Source organism: Plasmodium cynomolgi, chromosome 14, assembly GCF_000321355.1.
Source record: "Plasmodium cynomolgi strain B DNA, chromosome 14, whole genome shotgun sequence".
Lineage (NCBI taxonomy): Eukaryota > Apicomplexa > Aconoidasida > Haemosporida > Plasmodiidae > Plasmodium > Plasmodium cynomolgi.
Genome location: NC_020407.1, coordinates 1,846,165 through 1,865,523, shown reverse-complemented (window position 1 = coordinate 1,865,523; position 19,359 = coordinate 1,846,165). Strand labels below are relative to the sequence as shown.

At 47.1% G+C, this 19,359-nt stretch overlaps 4 protein-coding genes across 4 annotated transcripts; 3 read left to right on the top strand and 1 right to left on the bottom strand.

The window, feature by feature from the left end:
* Positions 1-1,820: 1,820 nt before the first annotated feature.
* PCYB_145090 (hypothetical protein) lies at positions 1,821-3,400 on the top strand (the record flags this gene model as incomplete). The annotated part of the gene is made up of 2 exons (XM_004224980.1): positions 1,821-2,266; positions 2,896-3,400. Coding segments are annotated over 2 exons (951 nt in total), but the record flags the coding sequence as incomplete, so codon positions are not given.
* A 2,651-nt stretch (positions 3,401-6,051) lies between these two features.
* Positions 6,052-11,003, bottom strand: PCYB_145080 (isoleucyl-tRNA synthetase; the record flags this gene model as incomplete). Its single annotated transcript, XM_004224979.1, has 7 exons — positions 6,052-6,544; positions 6,877-6,893; positions 6,941-8,527; positions 8,842-9,090; positions 9,370-10,002; positions 10,089-10,467; positions 10,711-11,003. 7 exons carry the CDS (start codon positions 11,001-11,003, stop codon positions 6,052-6,054), a joined length of 3,651 nt encoding a protein of 1,216 aa, XP_004225027.1.
* Positions 11,004-11,875: 872 nt separating this feature from the next.
* PCYB_145070 (hypothetical protein) lies at positions 11,876-14,709 on the top strand (the record flags this gene model as incomplete). Its single annotated transcript, XM_004224978.1, has 2 exons — positions 11,876-14,125; positions 14,164-14,709. The coding sequence occupies 2 exons, from the start codon at positions 11,876-11,878 to the stop codon at positions 14,707-14,709; spliced, it is 2,796 nt and encodes a 931-aa protein (XP_004225026.1).
* A 4,258-nt stretch (positions 14,710-18,967) lies between these two features.
* On the top strand, positions 18,968-19,244 carry PCYB_145060 (pre-mRNA branch site protein p14; the record flags this gene model as incomplete). Its single annotated transcript, XM_004224977.1, has 1 exon — positions 18,968-19,244. A coding segment is annotated over one exon (276 nt), but the record flags the coding sequence as incomplete, so codon positions are not given.
* Positions 19,245-19,359: the final 115 nt, after the last annotated feature.

Genomic DNA, 19,359 nt, shown 5'->3' with positions numbered 1-19,359 from the left:
CTTTCTTTTTTTGTTGTAATTTAACTTCATCCCCCTTGCTGGGAAAATCTTCTTTCCAAGCGAAGTAGCTATTGTTAGTTAACCCTCCCAGAATGAACGATCGAGTTGTACCTGTCAGTTAATCAAAAGTAACTGACTTGCAAAAAATCGAAGTTGCATAGAAGCAGCTGCTTGTAGTTCTGACCAGAGAAGGGACCTACGCCTCCTCTCCATGCACATTTTTTGAGGCAGCGGAAAAAGCACGAAGTAAAGTACACCTGTTTGTCGTCAGGGGTGGAAAAGAAGAAGCATTTTTTTTCTTTTTTTAGCAGATCTAGTCGAATAAAGGGGAGGGTGGAACCCTTCTGGGAAGGACCATCACACGTATGTGCGCTGGTGCATCTCCCAAGTGAACGCCTGACTCTACCTGCCAATTGGGAAGTAGCTATATATGTGTAGTTCTTCCCGCGGGGGGTGCTGCCGAATATTTGCAACAGGGAAAGCATCCTTGAGGGGTGGGACAAGCGAACGGTTGAATGGATCGACTAATAGGTTAGCTAGCCGATTAGTCGTTAACCTGTAGGCGTTTATCTCTACCCGTTTACCCCTACCCGTTTACCTCTACCCGTTTACCCCTACCCGTTTACCTCTACCCGTTTACCCCTCCCCGTTATCCGATTGATGGGTCGGCGATGCATGGGTAATTCGCAGTCCCCTCACGCGCGGCCAACCCGGGAACGACATTTCTGCGCAGCACAGCCTTCTAAGCAGAAGGCACTCTCGTAGGGCGCTCCTCGAAGCAAGCGATAATCGGACCCATCCTCAAACGGAATACAACGGATGACAACATTGGGTGGTAGAAGATCAGCAAGTAAGACCACTCGCAAGTCGAAGAGATCAGCTGCGTCGTAGTGATCTGCCGCTTCTAAGCCATTCGCCGCATCGGAACCGTGTCAGGGACCCCTTTAAGGATGAACGACGAGGAGGTGAATACTCCCCAGGGGGAAATGCCTGACGAAGCGGGAATCCAAAGGGGAGACGAACTCGGAAGGGATGATATAACCGATCAAAATTGCACCGAAAGGGCAGATGAGTTAGTCGGATCGGTGAGCATGATGGAGGAGGAGCAACATCAGCAGGGGGGCGGGACTGCCAAGGAAGAAGCCAACCCAGGAGATGACCCCCTGGACCCAAGTGGCAGCAACGCATGCACAGCTGATGGCAACAAAGGGAGAGAGTTGCCCACCATGGGAGAGGACCCAAATCAGGTATGGGAATTTCACACGGGTGCAAATTACCCCCAGGAGAAAAACGAATCGAACAACGCACAGGTTGAAGAAGGTCCAACCGGTAATTACTCCATCGGTAGCAGTTCGCTTTACGTGAGCCACGGTGGGGATGTGGGCCTGAATCAGTTGGGTATTAATCAAATGGGTGAGGCTTCCGGCGTGGACTGGACTAGGGCAAATGCTGAAGAAGCACAGGGAGGCATTCCCCTGAACGGGGGGGAGAACGGGGAAGGCGGAGCAAAGGCTCAAGAAATGAACCCGTCAGAAAATTTCCAGGTGGACCCCAGTGAAGGCACCCAAAGCGCGCACGCAAATCAGGCGCAGCATCAGGCGCAGCAATCGCATCTGCCTGAGCAACCGCTTCTTCCTCAGCAACCGCTTCTTCCTCAGCAACCGCTTCTTCCTCAGCAACCGCCTCTTCCGCAGCAACCGCTTCAGGCGCAACCGGTCTGCATGCGGCCGTCGAACACGTACCTGAGAAACATCGTAAAGAAAAAATCGGCCAACATAAAAAATAGCATTCATAATTTAAACCTCCAAAATGTGAACTCCATGACATTCGATCCCTACTATTGTACTGAAGGGGGAAATTTTTTTGTCGGTGGGTCGAGTGGAGATGTGACTCATGCTGATGAGGGGTCTGTGATTAAGAACCATCAGTTACCAAGTGGAGCCACCATGACGTACTCCACAGATATAGTAGAGGAAGACCTCCACTATATTTACACTCTCCTAAATGGGGAACTGACCAGGTCTCCAAATAATGACAAGGAGATTCACCGAGTGAAGGATGAAATGATTAGTCTACATAGGAATAACCCAACAGAAGTCCTCACCCTGCAACGATGTTACGGCAGTATTAGAGCTGATAGGAAATTAATCGAGGTTTTGTTTGGCTTGCTAGGAGGTGGTAGTGTGTGGACTAATACCAAGTGGGAGTCTCCCTTTAGTCACGGAGCTGCACTGAATTATTTAAATTACGAAACGGTTAATAATATGTATCAGGGGTGGAGACAACAGGACGTTGCAAATTGGGGGGCACCCCAAAGGAATGTCTTTCCTTTTAATGGGATTGACTCTTTAGGAGGCCAGGAAAGGGGGGATGGCCAAAACTGGGACGCCGAAAAAAAAAAACACACATCGAGAGTTGCGGCGTGAGTGAGTATGCCAGCATGATAGGGGATCCGCTGAGCAGTGCAGCAGGGGGGGTGGCAGTAGGAGAGGGGGTAGTACCACCAGCAGCAGTAGGAGTAGCACCAGCAGCAGTAGGAGTAGCACCAGCAGCAGTAGGAGTAGCACCAGCAGCGGGAGTAGTACCACCAGCAGCGGGAGTAGTAGCACCAGCAGGAGGAGAGGGCCCCCCCAGCCCGTGGAGTACCCCCCCCCAGGAATCGCTCCCCCATGGGGGAGTGGGCACATGGACTTCCTCCCCCACCATGGCATACGGAAAACGTGGAGAAGCAGAACGGACGATGGGAAGTACTCCATGGGGAACAAGCGGAATGAAGGACTACCCCCCACACATGAATACGTTCGAGTGGTTAAACCAAAATATGCAAACAAAAAATGAAAAATATAAAGGAAGTCCTATTCATGTAAATTATTACGACACCCTGTCAGAAGAAAGAATCAACTCTATCGAATGGAATCACTCAGGAGAAGGAAGATCAAAAGGAGGATCAAAAGGAGGAAATCACCACCAGTCACTGAGCAACATCTACAAGTGTGTGAGCTGTAAAAAGGTATGCACTCATGTGTATTATATTTTAAAACCAAACAATGTGAAAAAAATTTCTTACGGAGTTTTGGATAAGTGTGTTTGGTGTAATGCTTGTTTCAACTCGAGTAAATATCCCAGCATTTTGAATAGATCTAATTTTGTAAAAGTAAACATACCGTACAGCTTTCTTGGCAACGATTGGAGTGTTACTGAGATAGAGAAACTGATTGATGGTATAAGCAAATATAAAAATAATTGGGAAAAAATTAGTGAATCTGTAGGAACAAAAAGTGCATATGAATGTATTTATAAATTCACATCTATGCCACTTTCCAACCCTTATTTTGATGTTGACAATCTTTTCAATATCAATAATGTTTCTTTTAAGTCTTTTAAACAGAATAACACTCTCCTGTCTTTACTCTCCTTTATATGTAACTACATCAGTCCGTATATTGGTGCGTATGCTGCGAAGAAAATTGTCGATTTTATTCTTAACAAGCAGCGTGAGTTTGTTGCTAGGGTTAAGGAGAGGGAGGAGCAAATGAAGCGAGAGCAGTGGGAGAAGCGAGAAAACCCTGATGTTCAAACGGGAGATATCAAAATGGAAAATTTCGAGGCGGATCAGGCTGGGGGGGAACCCCCCTGCGAAGACCACGCCACAGCTGGGGAGACTAAGGGGGAAGATCCAACTGCAGCAAATTCTACTGCCGAGAACCAGGCAGACGTCACCGCCGCGGACCCGACGGGCGCCGAAGGAGAAGGAGCCCCCGGACAGAGGCCGTGCGGAGAAGCCCTCCCCGAGTGTGGCAGTGGTGCGGTACACGAAGGCGGCGAAGCGAATGAAGGCGGCGAAGCGAACGAAGGCGGCGAAGCGAACGAGGTGCCAACCATCCCCGAGGAGCAGCACGACGGCATTTCCAAGACGGGCAACGAGGGGGAAGCCCCGATTGTATCCGAATCGGCAGAAAAAGATGAAGCAGAAACGGCTGAAGCAGGTGCGGCTGAAGCAGGTGCGGCCAACCACCAAATGAGCAGCAGCGCGGACATGAAAGCCGAAAGAGACGACCCTAATATCCCCTGCGGCAATCCCGACTTCGTACCTCTCAACATTAACCTCCCGCCAAAGGACACTGCCCCCTCCACCTACATACTTAATGAAAAGGACATGCAGGAAATACACAACACAATTATTAACGCCTCAAAGAAGAGGGCCCGTCAGCTGGCGGAACTGGAGAGACACAACATCAGGAAGCTGTTGAAGGAGCTCGCCGTGATAAGCACCAGGAAGGTGAAGCTAAAGCTGAAGCAGTACCAGTACTTGCAAAATTACTTTGAGATCCAGAACCAGCAAATGGTGAGTTGGGAGGCCAGGCGCGCTGTGCCGAATGGGGCGTACCAAATGGGGCGTGCCAAGTGGAGCGGCTGCTGGGCGAGCGCTAACTTCTTCGTTCCATTGGGTAGCCCCCCACCCCCCTATATGGCACCCAGCCGCTTACACAGCCGAAGCGCATCTTAAGTGTACCACGCAATGTGCGCAACCTGAGTGGTGCTTCTTTTGAAGTTTTTTATTTTAATTTTTCTAATTTTTCCGTTTAATTTTTCCCTTTTTTTTCCTTTTTTTTTTCCGTTTAATTTTTCCCCTTTTTTTTCCTTTTTTTTTTCCGTTTAATTTTTCCCCTTTTTTTTCCCTTGTTTCCCCGTCAGGAGCGGAAGAGAGCGCGCCACGGCGATGAAGAGAGGGCGCAAAAAAATGAAAAAAATGAAAAAAACGAACAAAACAACTCAAACGAACCGAGCGAACAGAATGGGCAGGATGCACACGACGCGCTGGATGCGCAGGGTCAAACGGGACTGCTCGGACAGGCCGAGTCGCACGGACCGGACGCGAGCCAAATGGCGCTCTAACTTTGCAGCGCTTGTGCGGCGTGCCGATTTGTTACTTTTTTTTTTAACGCATACGCGATGTATGCCTCGAATTAGGGGTGCGTGCGTAGCGACGGGAATGTAGGCACGGCGTGTGGAGGGTTGTCCCTCGCACCGTTAGCGCCTCTCTGTCCCGCCACCCCCCGCTGCACCAACACGTTCCACCAATTCACCAAATATGGTGAACTTTGCAAACCGATTTAAGAGCACAAAAAAAAGTATACCTGTTGCCAAGTTATTGGCAGAGCGTCCGGGAAGGGATAACCCCCCTCCCCCCCCTCACTTTCTCGCCTGACACGCTAATCGTAGTATTTCTTCACCACGCTAAGGCACCTCGGGCAGAAGAGTTCCCCTTCAAAGGGGCTGACCGTTCCGTACATCCAGCACCTGCGTTGGGGAGTGGTAAAAAAAAGGAGGTCCATGTAGGGTGGCGTGGGTTAGCGGCGTAGGTTGGCGGCTTAGGTTAGCGTAGGCTGGCGGCTTAGGTTAGCGTAGGTTGGCTGCTTAGGTTGGCCCCCCATTTTAGCCGCTCCCCCAGCGGGTGAGGAAACGCACCTGGCGCACTTGGCCTCGGCGGATTTGCCAATCCCCACGCTGATGGAGGCCTGCTTGGAGGCGCCCCCCGCGCGAAGCATGTCCTGGAAGGGGTGGTCCTCCTCAGCTTGGTCCCCCCGAAACAGCTGGTCCAGCTCTTCACATTCTTGTGGAGGAACTCCCTCCCCACCACGAGCAAGTGAAATTGTGTACGTGCGGAACGCTGGGTCCATCTTTTGCAGTTGTAGTAAGTCTTCACATAGGATAACGTTGGAGACGTTAAAGAGAAACCGAAGGTCATCATGGTTGTGGAAACTGGAGAGTGGATTGTGTGTTTTCAAAAACTGCTTCACCAAAGTTATGACCTCTTCGCTATCTGAGTAGAGGTAAACAATTGCCTGCAGAGAGTTGGACAGAAATCCGTTCATCTGTTTATGTACGAAATATTTTATTAAGAACAGAATTTCCAAATGGACTTTTTTTCTCCTTTTAGTGGTTGGCAGTTGGCAGAAGAAAAGCGACCTGTGCTTCTTCGCCAACGTCTGTGCCAACTTCCCTGTGTGTGCCTCCTTATGTGCCTCCCCCTTTTGGAGGGCCAACTTTTCAAGCTCCCCCCCCCTTCAACGACAGCAGCGTGCCGTACACATCCTCACACAAGTGGGGTACCACGGGGGCCAGCACCTTCAGCATGTCAACCAGGATGTGATAAAAAATCTTTTGACAATTCCTCCTGCTAATGGAGTCCCTCTCATGTACGTACAGTCTATCCTTGCAATAATCAAGATATATAGCCAAATCACGATTAACAAAACTTAGCACATGTTTTACAAATAGCTGTAATTGAAAATTTGAGTAATACTTCAAGCAACATCGAATTAAGTTATTCTTTTTTGACAGTATATATTGGTCCATCATTTGTAGCTGTTCTTCTTCTCCTTCCACTTTTACGTTTGAAAAATCCAAGTCGTGCAAATTGTTCAATAAAAATTTAAATGTATTATACAGCTTCAAATAAATATGCTTATTTATGTCGTCTAAAATCTGCTCACTTATTGAAATATTTTTGTTAAAAAAATTGTGACAGCAAACCCATAGTCTTACGATATCTGCGTTGAAGTGTTTATCCCCAGGGGGGGGGTGTTTCTTCCTTTTAAGGGCGTTTTTTTCTTAGGGTTTCCTTCTGTGGGGGGTTTCTCCTCTCTGTAACGTCCCCTTTGGTGGAGGTTCCTCCGGTTGATACCTCGTCAGTAGTGCTACTCCGGCTGCCCCTCAGTGGGAACAACTTACGAGGGGAGATCACATTGTTCAGGCTTTTGCTCAACTTTACATTGTTGCCATCCACGACGTAGTTGTGCACGATGATGTTGCTAATTGGAAGGGGGGTCTCTCCCTTTGGTTTCGCACCTGCCCCCGCACCTGCCCCCGCACCTGCCCCAGCACCACCGCTTAAAAAGAAGTAAATAAAAAAAAGGGATTGGAACCACCCCCTTACCTGGTCCACCCCCTCGCAACACAGGTGTATGCCCATATCCTTCAGCAAAAAGGACTCCCCTTTTCGTTTCTGCGTTCTATACGGATGGACTATCTGACTAGTACTTCCTACCTTGAAGGGATTCTTCTCACTATTCAGTCGCTTCATCAACCGTTGGTACATTACTTCCGGGTCGAATATTTTCCTCTTCGTCATTACATCTTTGAGGAGGTCTTTCTTCTCCTTACCGAACCGCGGGTCTCCTCTCCCTATCCCGTCATTCGCTCTCCCCAGTTGGTCATACACATCGTGTATATTAAAAAAGGGGGAGTCATCATCGTCATCATCATCATCATTGTCATCATCATCGTCATCATCATCATCACCGCCGTCACCGCTGCTCCTCTTACCTAGCACAGCAACTGTGCGTTTTTTCTCCCTCCGGGTAGAAGGGGCCATCCGTTTGAAGTACTCATTAAAGAGGATGTGCCTGCACATGTACAGGACGTAGAGGTACGAAACGGAGGAGTCAAACCACACATCCATGACCTGTTGACGGAAGCTCACCTTACACTCTCCACCTATGAGTAAATCCCTCAAGGGGATATTCACCCCCCAGTGCTTCTGCCTGCTTATGCACCACTCGTTTCGATTCTCAATCGTTTTTATTAAAGCATCCCTCACGTGGTCACTTAAAAAATTAATCCTCCTAATGCTCTCATAAAACAGCTTGTTTTGCTTTATTTTTTCTATGTCTACGTAGATTTGGAGAAGCGACTTTATTTGTACGCTGGTGTGTGATCTCCAATCATATGTGTACAGGTGCTCATAAGGGAAGTGAAACAGGACATGCTCGTGGAAGGCATAGTAGAAAAGCAAGTGAATGTCCTCCCGGTTTATGTTAATTTTGTTTTTGATTTTCATTTTGGGGGAGGATTCCATATCGCCACTACGCAATAGGTTGTGAAGGAGAGGGCTCACTTCTCCCTTGCCCGACAGTGCATCCCGCCTTATCAGCTCCGCGTTCCTCTCGCAGTTTTCCAGAACCACCTTTGCGTATTCCTCCTTCAGGTCGTCATTCTGGTCGATCACGTTTTCATCCACAGGGGTGACTTCTCCAATGCGGCCAGCCTCTCCAATGCGGCCAGCTTCTCCAATGCGGCCAGCTTCTCCAATGCGGCCAGCTTCTCCAATGCGGCCAGCTTCTCCAATGCGGCCAGCTTCTCCAATACGACCAACCTCTCCAATAGGGACTGCCTCCCCCCTATGGGCAATCCTTCCAATTTTTTCCCCTTTTGCGAGACCATCCCTGTCCTCCCCCCCCCGCCGCTTACCTTCCTCGTAGTGTTCCCCGCCGAGGTGTACCTTCCGGAGCTCATTGTTCTGGTAATACACGTTGTAGTCCGCAAAGCCGTGTGCAGGAGCCACGTGCACAATGCCAGAGCCAAAAGACTCATCAATTTCGTTCTTCGACACGAGGACAAAGGGACTTGGCACTTGGTTAACGAAGTTGACATAAGTACAGCTAGCCAATTCCTTCCCTTTGAGAGTCACTACTTTTTTCACCTCCAAAATTCTGTCCTCCTTCGAGTAGTATTTTTTTAAGTACTCGAGAAACATATGCAGTGATTTTTCACAGATGAGGAAAAAAAGAAATTTTTTTTTTCAAATTTCACCCTCACAATTTGGTATGTATACTCTCCATGTATCAACAAACACTTATTGTTAAAAATGGTATACATTTGGGTGGTGAATACAAGCACCTTTAGTTTCTTTTTTATCATTTCCTTGGTTCGGGAGAGCAACTTTGTTCGTGCTGCCTCATTGGGGGGGCCTTCCTCACTGGGGGGGGGTCCACTGGGAGACGGACCCAACCTGGTGCGAAGCATCTCCACGTCGCGATCGTTCACTGCGCGATCTACCACGTCGTCATATCTCACTTCTTCACCTCCCACTTCGTCACCCCCCACTTGAATCATCTCCCTAACCTGTTCGTTCTCCACACTGGCTCCCAACAATTTCAAAGCTAAGGAGTCACTTACGCTGTGCATATCGAAGAAGAAGTAAAACGAATTGCAGATCCGCTTTTTGTAAATAATTTCGCTGTCTGATAACACCGTCTGTGTCGCGTAGCTGTGGTATATGGGTCGGTTGCTCACGTAGATGTGCTTCTGCGATGGGGAGGAAGGGGAAGAGAAGGGGTTGGGGTAGCAGCGGCTTATGAGTGGGGGTAGCAGCGGCTTATGAGTGGGGGTAGCAGCGGCTTATGAGTGGGGGTAGCAGCGGCTTATGAGTGGGGGTAGCAGCGGCTTATGAGTGGGGGTAGCAGCGGCTCATGGGGGGGGGTGCAAAATGGGGGAAACGCTAGCTGGGGTCACCCTCTCACCGCGCTAACGCGTTGCCGCGTCACCGCGATACCGCGTCACCGCCTCCCCCTTCGCCATCCTTACGTGCTCGAGGAGGCTCCGAAAGACGGCCCGCTGGATGTCCTCATACAGATCATAAAACGTGACGTAGGTATAGTCCCACAGACCCCATATGCCGTAGGAGACCATAGACATGAACTGCTCATTGATGAAGTGAGCGGCGTACGACTTGCACAGACTTTTGAAGTATATGATTTTTTTCTCCGCTTGGCTCAGGCTCACAAGTGGGACGTCTTCACGGCGCAGCAGGTCACGCACAAGGGTGGGGCGTCTGTCGTTCAACCGACTCTGATGCAGACCATGCTTCTCCCGATGCTGCCAATTCTCCCTGCTGGTGAGCCACCTGGTAAGGACATGTCCCTTAGTTTCCCCCCTCGGTGTCTTCTCCTGATCGAGCATAAAAACTTGGGACTGATCGTTACTCACTTCTGAACAGTTTGGCAAACTCAACTCTTGGATGTTCTTAATGTTAAGCATTTTCATCACCTGGTACTCGATGGGTAGCCCATGTGTATCGAACCCATGAATCAACATCACGCAGTAATTGCTCATTAACAAAAATTTTAGGTATATGTCTTTCACAATTTTGTTGAGTATGTGTCCTATGTGAATGTCGTTGTTTGCATAGGGTGGTCCATCGTGAATGATTCGTATTTTCTGATATATTTTTCTGTAAAAATGGAGTAGTTTTTTTTTTTTTTTTTTTCAAGGTTTAGGAGGATGGACTTTCCAAATTGGTGTACATTATGATCCCTTCCGTATCTACCCTGGGGGTGCCTCTCCTGGTTGGAGATACTGCCAATCACTTCTGTCCATTTCAAGTTTGTCAGGACTTGTTTTCTCTTCATCAGGGGTTCTGCTTCTGCTTCTACTTTTGGTTCTGGTTCTGCTTCTACTTTTGGTTCTGCTTCTGGTTCCGCTTCTGGTTCCGCCTCTGTCCGAGTGGGTTCTTCCTCTCTTCCCGGGGGCGGTCCACATTTGCTGAACCCGTTTTTCCCCTCCCCATCATGGGTAGATTTTTTCTCCTTCTTCCTTCCATCCCGTATGCACTTCTTCACATTGGCGAAGTTGCGTTTTTCATAAACCCGTTCGCTGATCCAGAGGTCCTGTATTTGTTTCTGCCTGGGGGAAACACCCAAGTGGGGACAACCCGGTGAAATGAAAGCAAACATGTGGAGAGGTGTGCAAATGGGGCGACGCTTCGGAGAGTGGAGATTCATTCGTTGTTCAGTTGCTGCTCAATTGCCGCTCAGTTGCCGCCCAATTGCCGCTCAATTGCCGCCAAATCTCGGCAAATTTAGCCAAATCTCGGCAAGTTTAGCCAAATCTCGGCAAGTTTAGCCAAATGGCCCCTCCTCGGCCTACCTGTCGAAGCTGGCGTACGTGGTGGGCATAAGCTGGACGGGCAGGTTCACCGACTGCCTAATTACGTCCCTAATTTTATTTCTGTGCTCGTTTAGAGCGTGTTTGCGTTCCCTCCCATATGTTACCGTTGCTACGAAGCAAGGGGTAACTGCTTTACTCTGTCCAGCACACAGATGTTCATTTAAAATATGCACAACTTTTTGCGTCCTCTTAAAGCAGAGATACACCCACTGTTGTGTAATGGCTTGAACGAGCAGTATCGCTGTTGCCGTGAGTGTTTTCCTCCTTTTCATTTTATGGGTGCTCGTTAGTCGAGCTTACGCCCACAGAGAGGGGGACAGGCCGCGATACGCAGCGGTGCGCAGCGATACGCAGCGATACTGAGCGATGCGTTGTGCGTTCTTGTGTGTGAGGGGAATACACGCCGTTAGCCACAGATATCTTCTTTCAGGCGGGGGAGAGAAGCAAACTTGGCTAAAAGTGGACTCCTTCTTCCTCCTCCTGCTCGCGCATTTGCTGCTGGCCTTCAACATGGAGGAAGATATCCCACCCAGCAGAGCGTGACCTCTCAGAAAGGGGGAGCGTTCCCACTATGCCACAGTGCCGCAATGCCACATCGCCGCACCGTCACAACGCTACAACAGCACGATGCGCTGCTATCCAAACGTGCCGCACTACTGGGCGAGTTGCCTAGCGGAGAGTCAAACACATGGCGGCTGAAAAATCGTCTAGCAAACAGAGCCATGCGTAACTTCCATTACTGTTACAGAAAAAAAAAGGAGAAACATACACATTATGTAGTTTATCTCCCTTTGGCGAGGATGCATGTGAATATTATTTGGCGAGTTAATACACTGTAGCTGATCGATTCTTCCGCTCCGCAGAACCGGGTCCGCCGTGGAGACGACGCTGCGGGGGGAGGCAGCGCTGGTGAAGCGGTCACTCTGGTGAAGCGGTCGCTCTGGTGAAGCGGTCACTCTGGTGAAGCTGTTGCACGCGGGATGGCGAAAAAGGGGACTTCTCCGGGGGGACCACTCACCACAAATGCGTTCACCACGAAAGTGCTCAACACAAATTAGCTTCCACAAAGGTGCCTCCCCAAAGTGCCTCCCTCGAAGTGGCTGCCTGCAAAAATGACCCCCCCAAAGGAACCCCCCCACGAACAATGCTCGGCTATGCTAGAAAAATCAATCACATTAAGAAAATCCTATACAGAGAGAAGGCAAAGAGAAATAAGAGAATAAAATGTCACATCCAGCACGTGCCCTACAGCGATCAATACAAGGAGACGGTAACCCTAACATACAAAAGGGGGACACTCACACAGGTGATTGAATATGCAGAAAGGGAAAGGGACCTTTCCCTCCTCAGTGATCATGTGGAGACGCCCACAAAGGAGGGAAGTCATTTTTTTCCACCTCCAAAAAAGGGGAGTCACCTAAGCGTTCCTTCTGCTCAGAATGGACCTACGTGGGTCGGCGGCACACCCGATTGGCCGCCTCGGCAGGGGAACGGACATCGTGAACAGGGACACACGAATGGAGAGGGGGGCAGGAACCGCAACGTCGGGACCTTCTCCTACGAATCACTGAGCAGCACGTCACCAGGAGGTAGCCCCCCAGAAGGTAGCCCAATCTCCCCGCACTCGAGCAAACAGAACAACACGGTGATAAAAAAATATCAAGACGAACGAGAAAAAAAACAAATCGAACGAAGCGAACGAAGCGAACATGGCGAACGAAGCGAACATGGCAAACGAATAGAACAGGGCAAACGAATCGAACAGGGCAAACGAATCGAACAGGGCAGACAAATCGAACAGGGCAAACAGAGCAGACTGGTGATCCAGTACCATGTGAGGAGCATAAAAAGCGTAATGACCATTTTGGACAAATGCCAAGCGTACAATTACAAAAATGGCAACCTGCTGGAGGATATTTGCCAAGCCGTGCCCTCGCTGGGTCTACGAGAGAGAAGCATAAAGGAGCTGCTCAGCATTTTGCATGCCTTCATTAAATTAAATTATTTCAATAAAGGATATTTTAATTATACGTTTTTGTGTCTTTTAAATGAACCTTTTTTGAGCAACTCGGATTTGATATCCCTCCTGTTCGTTCTGTCCAAAGTAGAAAAGCTTAACGCGTTGTGTTGTGTCCTCCTCTACAGAGTCAATTTTATGGTGCTCCATAGGATACACTCCCTCTCCCTGCATCAGCTGCATAATGTGCTGAATGCCTACCTGAAGATGTGCAGGCAGGTGCCAACTCCAGCAGAATTTCAACAGGGAAGTGCACACCAGGTGACAAAGACAGAAGGGAGAGGCTGCCCAAAAATCAATTCAAAAAATTTTGAGCTGTTTTATAAGCTAAGATTTGACGAGTCTGCCCAACCAGGGGAGCCTGCCAAATGGAGAAACCCCCACAACTGCATCCATTTCATATTCCGCCTCATTGACTGTCTGAGGAAGAAAAAGATCCCTATGGAAAAGCTGAGCAAATTTATAACCCCTGAGGATTGCCTCAACAAATTTTTCATCATTTACTTGAAGAAAGAAATAGGCCTCCTCTTTGTGAAGAAGGTAAAATGTGAATACGTCCTGTTTAACCGCCTGGAGAGGAAGCGTCTGTATGGGTTGAGGGATTCCATTTTAGGATCTCTTAAAGAAAGGGATCTCAATAGGGAGGAAAGCGTGACACAAAAGGGAGGAACCACAGAATGGCATTCCCACAGGGATGAGAATTCTCAAATGGGGATCCACTTAAGGGAACGCGAACTGAATTCGGCTCGTACCTCCCCTCAGCAAAGGGGGGGACTTACAGGGTCGGCGGCTATTCAGTTGAAGCTGATAAAGAGGATGAAGAGGCAGCTGGACGCCCGGCTCCTCGTGCCGCTGATCAGGGTGTGTGACGTCCGCGATGGGAATCGCCACGCAGGTCATAACAACGATGAGGATAGCCGCTCAGTCGATAGCCGCTCAGTCGATAGCCGCTCAATCGATGGACACCCAAGCGACCGACGCAGTGGTCATCTTGATTGTACCCCCCCGCGGAGGAATAACCCCCCTCCCCAGGACTTCCTTCTCCACTGCTACAAACATCTCCCCCTGAAATTCGATGCAAAAAGCCTAGTGGTAACCCTCAGCTGCTTCTCCCAACGAAGACAAACACAAACTGACGAAGTGATTCACATGCTAATGAATCTCATGGAGAAAAAAATAAATAAATTTACTCCACAACAAATAGTAGACATGATGAACAGTATCTCTAACCTGAGAGATGAAAGGTTACCAAATGGCACTCTGAATTTTTTAATTAGATTTCTCTTTAACAAGAATGGAATTATTTATCTGAAGGACGCACACTTGAGTAGTCTCCTAAATGTGATTCAAAAAAAAAAAAATTCATCAATGAAGACGGTGTTCATTATATAAGCCATTTTATTGTCAACCATAAGCCACCTTTTAAAAATGTGAAAAATATTTTTTCCTACTTTTCCTTCCATTTTCATTTTAACAAATTTAGTGACTTTTTTTTAAGTGCACTTTATTGTTCCTTCCTCAGTGACAGCAGTGGTGGGAACCTCCTCGAGCTGGATCATCTCAATCGAGTTTTATCATCTACTTTGGTAATTCCCACCCGTTGGAAATATCAAAAAAGGGTCTTCAAAAAAATTGACACTTGTGTGTTGTCCACTTTGAGGAGAATGAACTGTTCGGATTACTTCCTCCGTCTGAGGGACCTCTCTGATGTGGTCCAACTTATTTCCCACATGAACAGCTCCATGACGAGCGAGGTTTACAAAGCGTACGAGGATGAAATAAACCAAATGAGGCGGAATAAACATTCCCCTAGGGATGACATCACAAATTGGGTATGTGCAACGACGAATGGAGCAAATGGACAAATCAGAAAAGGTAACAATACAAAGATCACAACACACAAGGATGGAAAAAAAAAAAAAAAAATTGCAATTTTATTATGCACACAATTCGTACAATGAATTGTATCTCATGACGTCATCCTTCAATTTAAAAATCTTCATTTTGATTAAAAAAATTGTCCAAAAGGTGTTAAATCGTAAGGGATGTACTAACCTGCACAGTGAAGAAATCGCTCTCCTGATAAAGGCAATAACAAATCTGTACGAAATGCAAAAAAAAATCACGAAGATGAACAAAACGTACACCTATTTTTACGTTGCAACAAAGTGGAGATGCAAAAAAAACAAAACTGTAAACATGTATTTTTTAAAAATAATTAACCAGATTAACAAAGATATTCTCCAATTTTTGTGCAAAATGGACAAGGAAAGGATCTTTCTCTGTAACGTTCACATGCTAAGGAGTAACTACCTGTTTGAGCCGCTAATGAACGAACAACTCGTGCTGTCCCATCTTCAACAAAGTGTGCGCCGAATGGGGAACAAACCAGTCAGCATAGACAGTGCCGTTCTTTTCTTTAATTTTTTGAGTTCATACAAAATTGACGAAATGGTGTTGTCCACCAGGGGTGTACACTTGAAGGATGTGTTGCACAGCTCGGGTGTGCCGCGAGCAGGTAAAAAGAGGAGTGTCCAACTAGCTAACCTAGCTAGCTAAAAAAAATTTTTTTTTTTTTCCACCTTTTCGCCTGCACTGTTCATACATTTTCGTGCTGGGGCGACGAACCAGCAGGGGATTCGATTTCTGCGTGAGCGGTAGATGCGTGTGCAGTGTTGCAGGATGCCATTACTGCGCCGTCACGGTGTCATCGGCATGCAATCGCCATGCAGTCGTCATGCAATCGTTATGTCATCGCCGTGTCACCGTCATGCCCCCCCGCAGGCTTCGAAGAACTGGAGAGGGCGCTCTTGAAGGCCTTCCTGGCTAGCCAAAAAATGGAATGTCCAAACCGAAAAAGAGAAAAGCTGTTTGCACACATGTACAGTGAGAAGAAGAGGCAAAAGTCCAGCATAAAAAACGCCATAAAGCATTTCTTTTTAACGTATAAATTCACAAATTGGGAATATTTAAAAAAGTATCAACAGGAAAGGAAAATCTACATAAATAAAATTTCTAACAACCTGGAGAGAAAAATGTTAAAAAGGAAAATAAAAAAAATGGACGACCTGGTTAAGCAGAATGGCAGCTTTAAGCATATGAACAAGTACAACAAATTTTTAATTTGCAAATTTGCTCCAAAATGGAAGAAGAAAAAAAAATATTTAATCCTTAAGAGCACCATTAATTCGTCCTATGTGGACGCAAATGACATGATCGAGTTGTTGTTCAGCTCAGTTGTTATGTCCATTAGACATTTTGTCAATAACCCTAAGGGGAGTGTACCCCGCGCACGCGAGCATCTTACATGTGAACCCCCCATGTCTGAATACCCTAAATGTGTGACATTCCTGCTAAAAAAAATGATTGTCTTGAAAAAGCCCAAAATCGTTAACATCACATACCCTCTCTACTTTAAACTCCGTCTCTGTATTGAGGCCATCAAATGGGTGTATCCCAAGTTGATGAAAAATTATGGGCACATATTAATGTACTGGAAGAAAGTGATAGGCGCGCACTTGGGGGGCGAGAAGACCTTTAAAAATTATTTCGACTACGCGCAGAGTGGGGGGGGCGCCTGCATCAGCGGCATCAGCGGTATCAGCGGTATCAGCAGTATCAGCGGTATCAGCAGTATCAGCGGTATCAACGGTATCAGCGGGAACCGTACGTTGAGCGCATCCCACATGCTAGCAAACGGGAGCGATTCGGGCAGCGTCCCCCACATGGTTACCCCTTCAAACGGGCATACGCAGCAGAGCCTCACAAACCACGCAAACGACGCCCTCCAAAAATTTCTAGCCTACCCCTGCGTTTCGCAAACCAATTACAAATATAAATTAAAAAGTAAAAAAAACTACTTCCTCGAGAATTGTCTTTACTTTAAAAATTCCAAATGTTACAAAAACATCGTCTTTCACGACATGCACGAGCACGTGAGCTACCTCCAAAACAGCTCTCACCAGTTGTACATTAATTTAATGCACTTGAAGAGGAGACAACTACGGCGAAGTAACAACCAGGGGGGGCAAAAAAGAAGAAAAAAAAAAACTATAAAAGCGTAAAGCAGTTAAACTGTAATTGTGCCAAACGAAATAGCATACTGTTCAAATGCTCGTTCAACATAGTTGACGTAAAAAAAGTGGAAATGTTTCATAACCATCTGATCAGAGTAGACGTGGCTAAACGTAACGGTACCGGCAACATACGCACGTTTTTTGTCTTTCCATACGCGCCCTTTAACCTCAACACAGTCGTAAAAAATGGCACAAGAGAAGATAACGCCTTGCAGTTGTGCGCATCCACATTTTGCAAACGGGAATTATTTTTGACTTTATTTTTGATGAAATTGGAATTAGCGAAGCACATCCAGACAGAGTAATAGCTATAAAAAAAGTTATATGCCTGAGAATGTGCCCATTTTTTTTTTTTTTCCTTTTTGCTGACTGAGGTGGATGTGACAACTACAAGACATCGCCCACGTGTATGGGGGGAATATAAATTGTGTTTTTTTCTCCTCCTTCACATCGTTAATAAATGTCGGCCGCAGTCCCCCCCACATGCATTTCTATGTGAAGCGTAGCCGATTGGCTGCTTAGCCAGATAGCCATCTCCTCACACTATTCACACTATTGACACCTCTTCTTATTCCCCATTTCCCCCTTTTCAGGTTAAACATCGTGCCCCTGGCCACGGACAAACTGAACAGCATCCGCAGCAAAAAGCAGCTCCATTTGTACTTATCAGCAAAACTGTTGAGTTGAAGGAAAGGGAAATTTGCAAATCGAAAAGGTGTGCTAGTTTGTCAATACCATATGTAATTTTTTTTTTTTTTTTTTTTTTTTTTTTATTCCCCTTTTTTTTCGTACATTTGCCTGAACATGGTCAGAAAAAACAGAAACTTTTATTCTTCCCCATTCATAACGTAAATGGGTGGAGTTTTCACAGCAGAGTAAAGCTAAGACTAATTGGATTTATCGCTCATCAGCATACGATTCAGTTGCCTTCCATTTGGGGAAAAACGACATAGCGCTTTTTTAACAGTATAGATTACGCGGGGGAGTATATACTTTCTTTCTTTCTTTCTTTTTTTAATTTATCCTTTGATTTGTTTAATCCAATGGCAACGCCACATCGCTGTCTCATTTGTGAGAGCGCACCCACATGGGTGATAAATAAATGCTTGTGTTTTCCGGTTTCCTTTGCGTAGCCGAATGGAAGCGGCCACTGCGCTGCTCTGGAGCAGCAAACGCACCTTTCTCCGCACGAATGGCACGCATGTAGGTGGAATGCGTTGCGTTATGTTGCATTTGCTTTGTTTGCTTCGTTTGCTTCGTTTGCTACATTTGCTACATTTGCTACATTTGCTACATTTGCTGCATTTATTTTTTTCCCCGCGAACGCCTCGCCATCCCGGAGCATATACCTATTTGCTTAATTTGTTTCGTTCAAGGTGACCCAGCAGGGAAGCACATAAAACACATGATACGTAGCGTAATGCGCAACGTACTGAATTGCATGCTGATACGGTTCTTCGCGCGCGCTTCCCCCTTTTAGCAATTTCCGTTGGGCTCGCGAAAGGCGGATATAGTTAGCTGCGCATAGTAGCCTCTTCTTTTTCCACCTCGGGACATTCACAAAAAAATAATGCCGCCCTTTTTACGCGCATTAAGCGGAGTATCTATCGTCAAATCGCTTTGTTAAAAGGTTCGCGGCCCCCACGCCATACATATTTTTTTTCATGTTTTTTATATATTTATGCATCCCCACCGCGGTCATCGTGATTTTTTTTTTTTCCGAAAAGGGACGCTACGCATTTTTTACCCTCCCTGCGTTAGCCCTTAAAAACTGCTTCCCCTCACAGTACATGTATTGTATTTGCATAGCGTGACGCCCCCCCATCAATGTCTAGAAGAAGTATACGTTTGCCCGCGGAGGTCAGTAGGATCCTTTACGTCAGGTGAGAGGATTTTAACACTTCAGGGATAGAGAACAAAAGGGGGACCCTCACAGTTTTGAAAAGGGTTCATAGCTGTTAGCTCTACTGAAAAAAAAAATTCATCCCCCATATGTACATATATAACTGTAATGACCATTTGAGTGACCTTTACTGTGGTTCAGTATACTGGTAACGTGCGAACCCAATGGACTTACCACCCCTAACCGCCGCCGCATCACCCATCACCCATCACTCATCAAGCTGCTTTTCCCTCTTTGCAGAAACCTGCCGTACAAAATCTCGGCCGATGAGCTGTATGACATTTTTGGAAAATACGGGACAGTGAGGCAGATACGAAAGGGAAATGCCGAAGGTACCAAGGGAACATCCTTTGTCGTCTACGACGATATTTATGATGCCAAGAATGCCCTGGATCACTTGTCCGGTTTCAATGTGGCGGGGAGGTACCTCGTAGTTTTGTATTACGATCCGGTGAAGGCTCAGAGGAAGAAGGAGCTGCAGGAGAAGTTGAAAAACGAGCAGGAGGGGAAGAAGTAGAGGAGGGGAAGAAGCCGTGGAGGTGAAGAAGTACAGGAAGTAGGGCAGGGAGAAGGGCCCCCATTTGGCCAATCACAGCAAAAGCGAAGAGAGAGCCCCTACTTAGCCATTCACA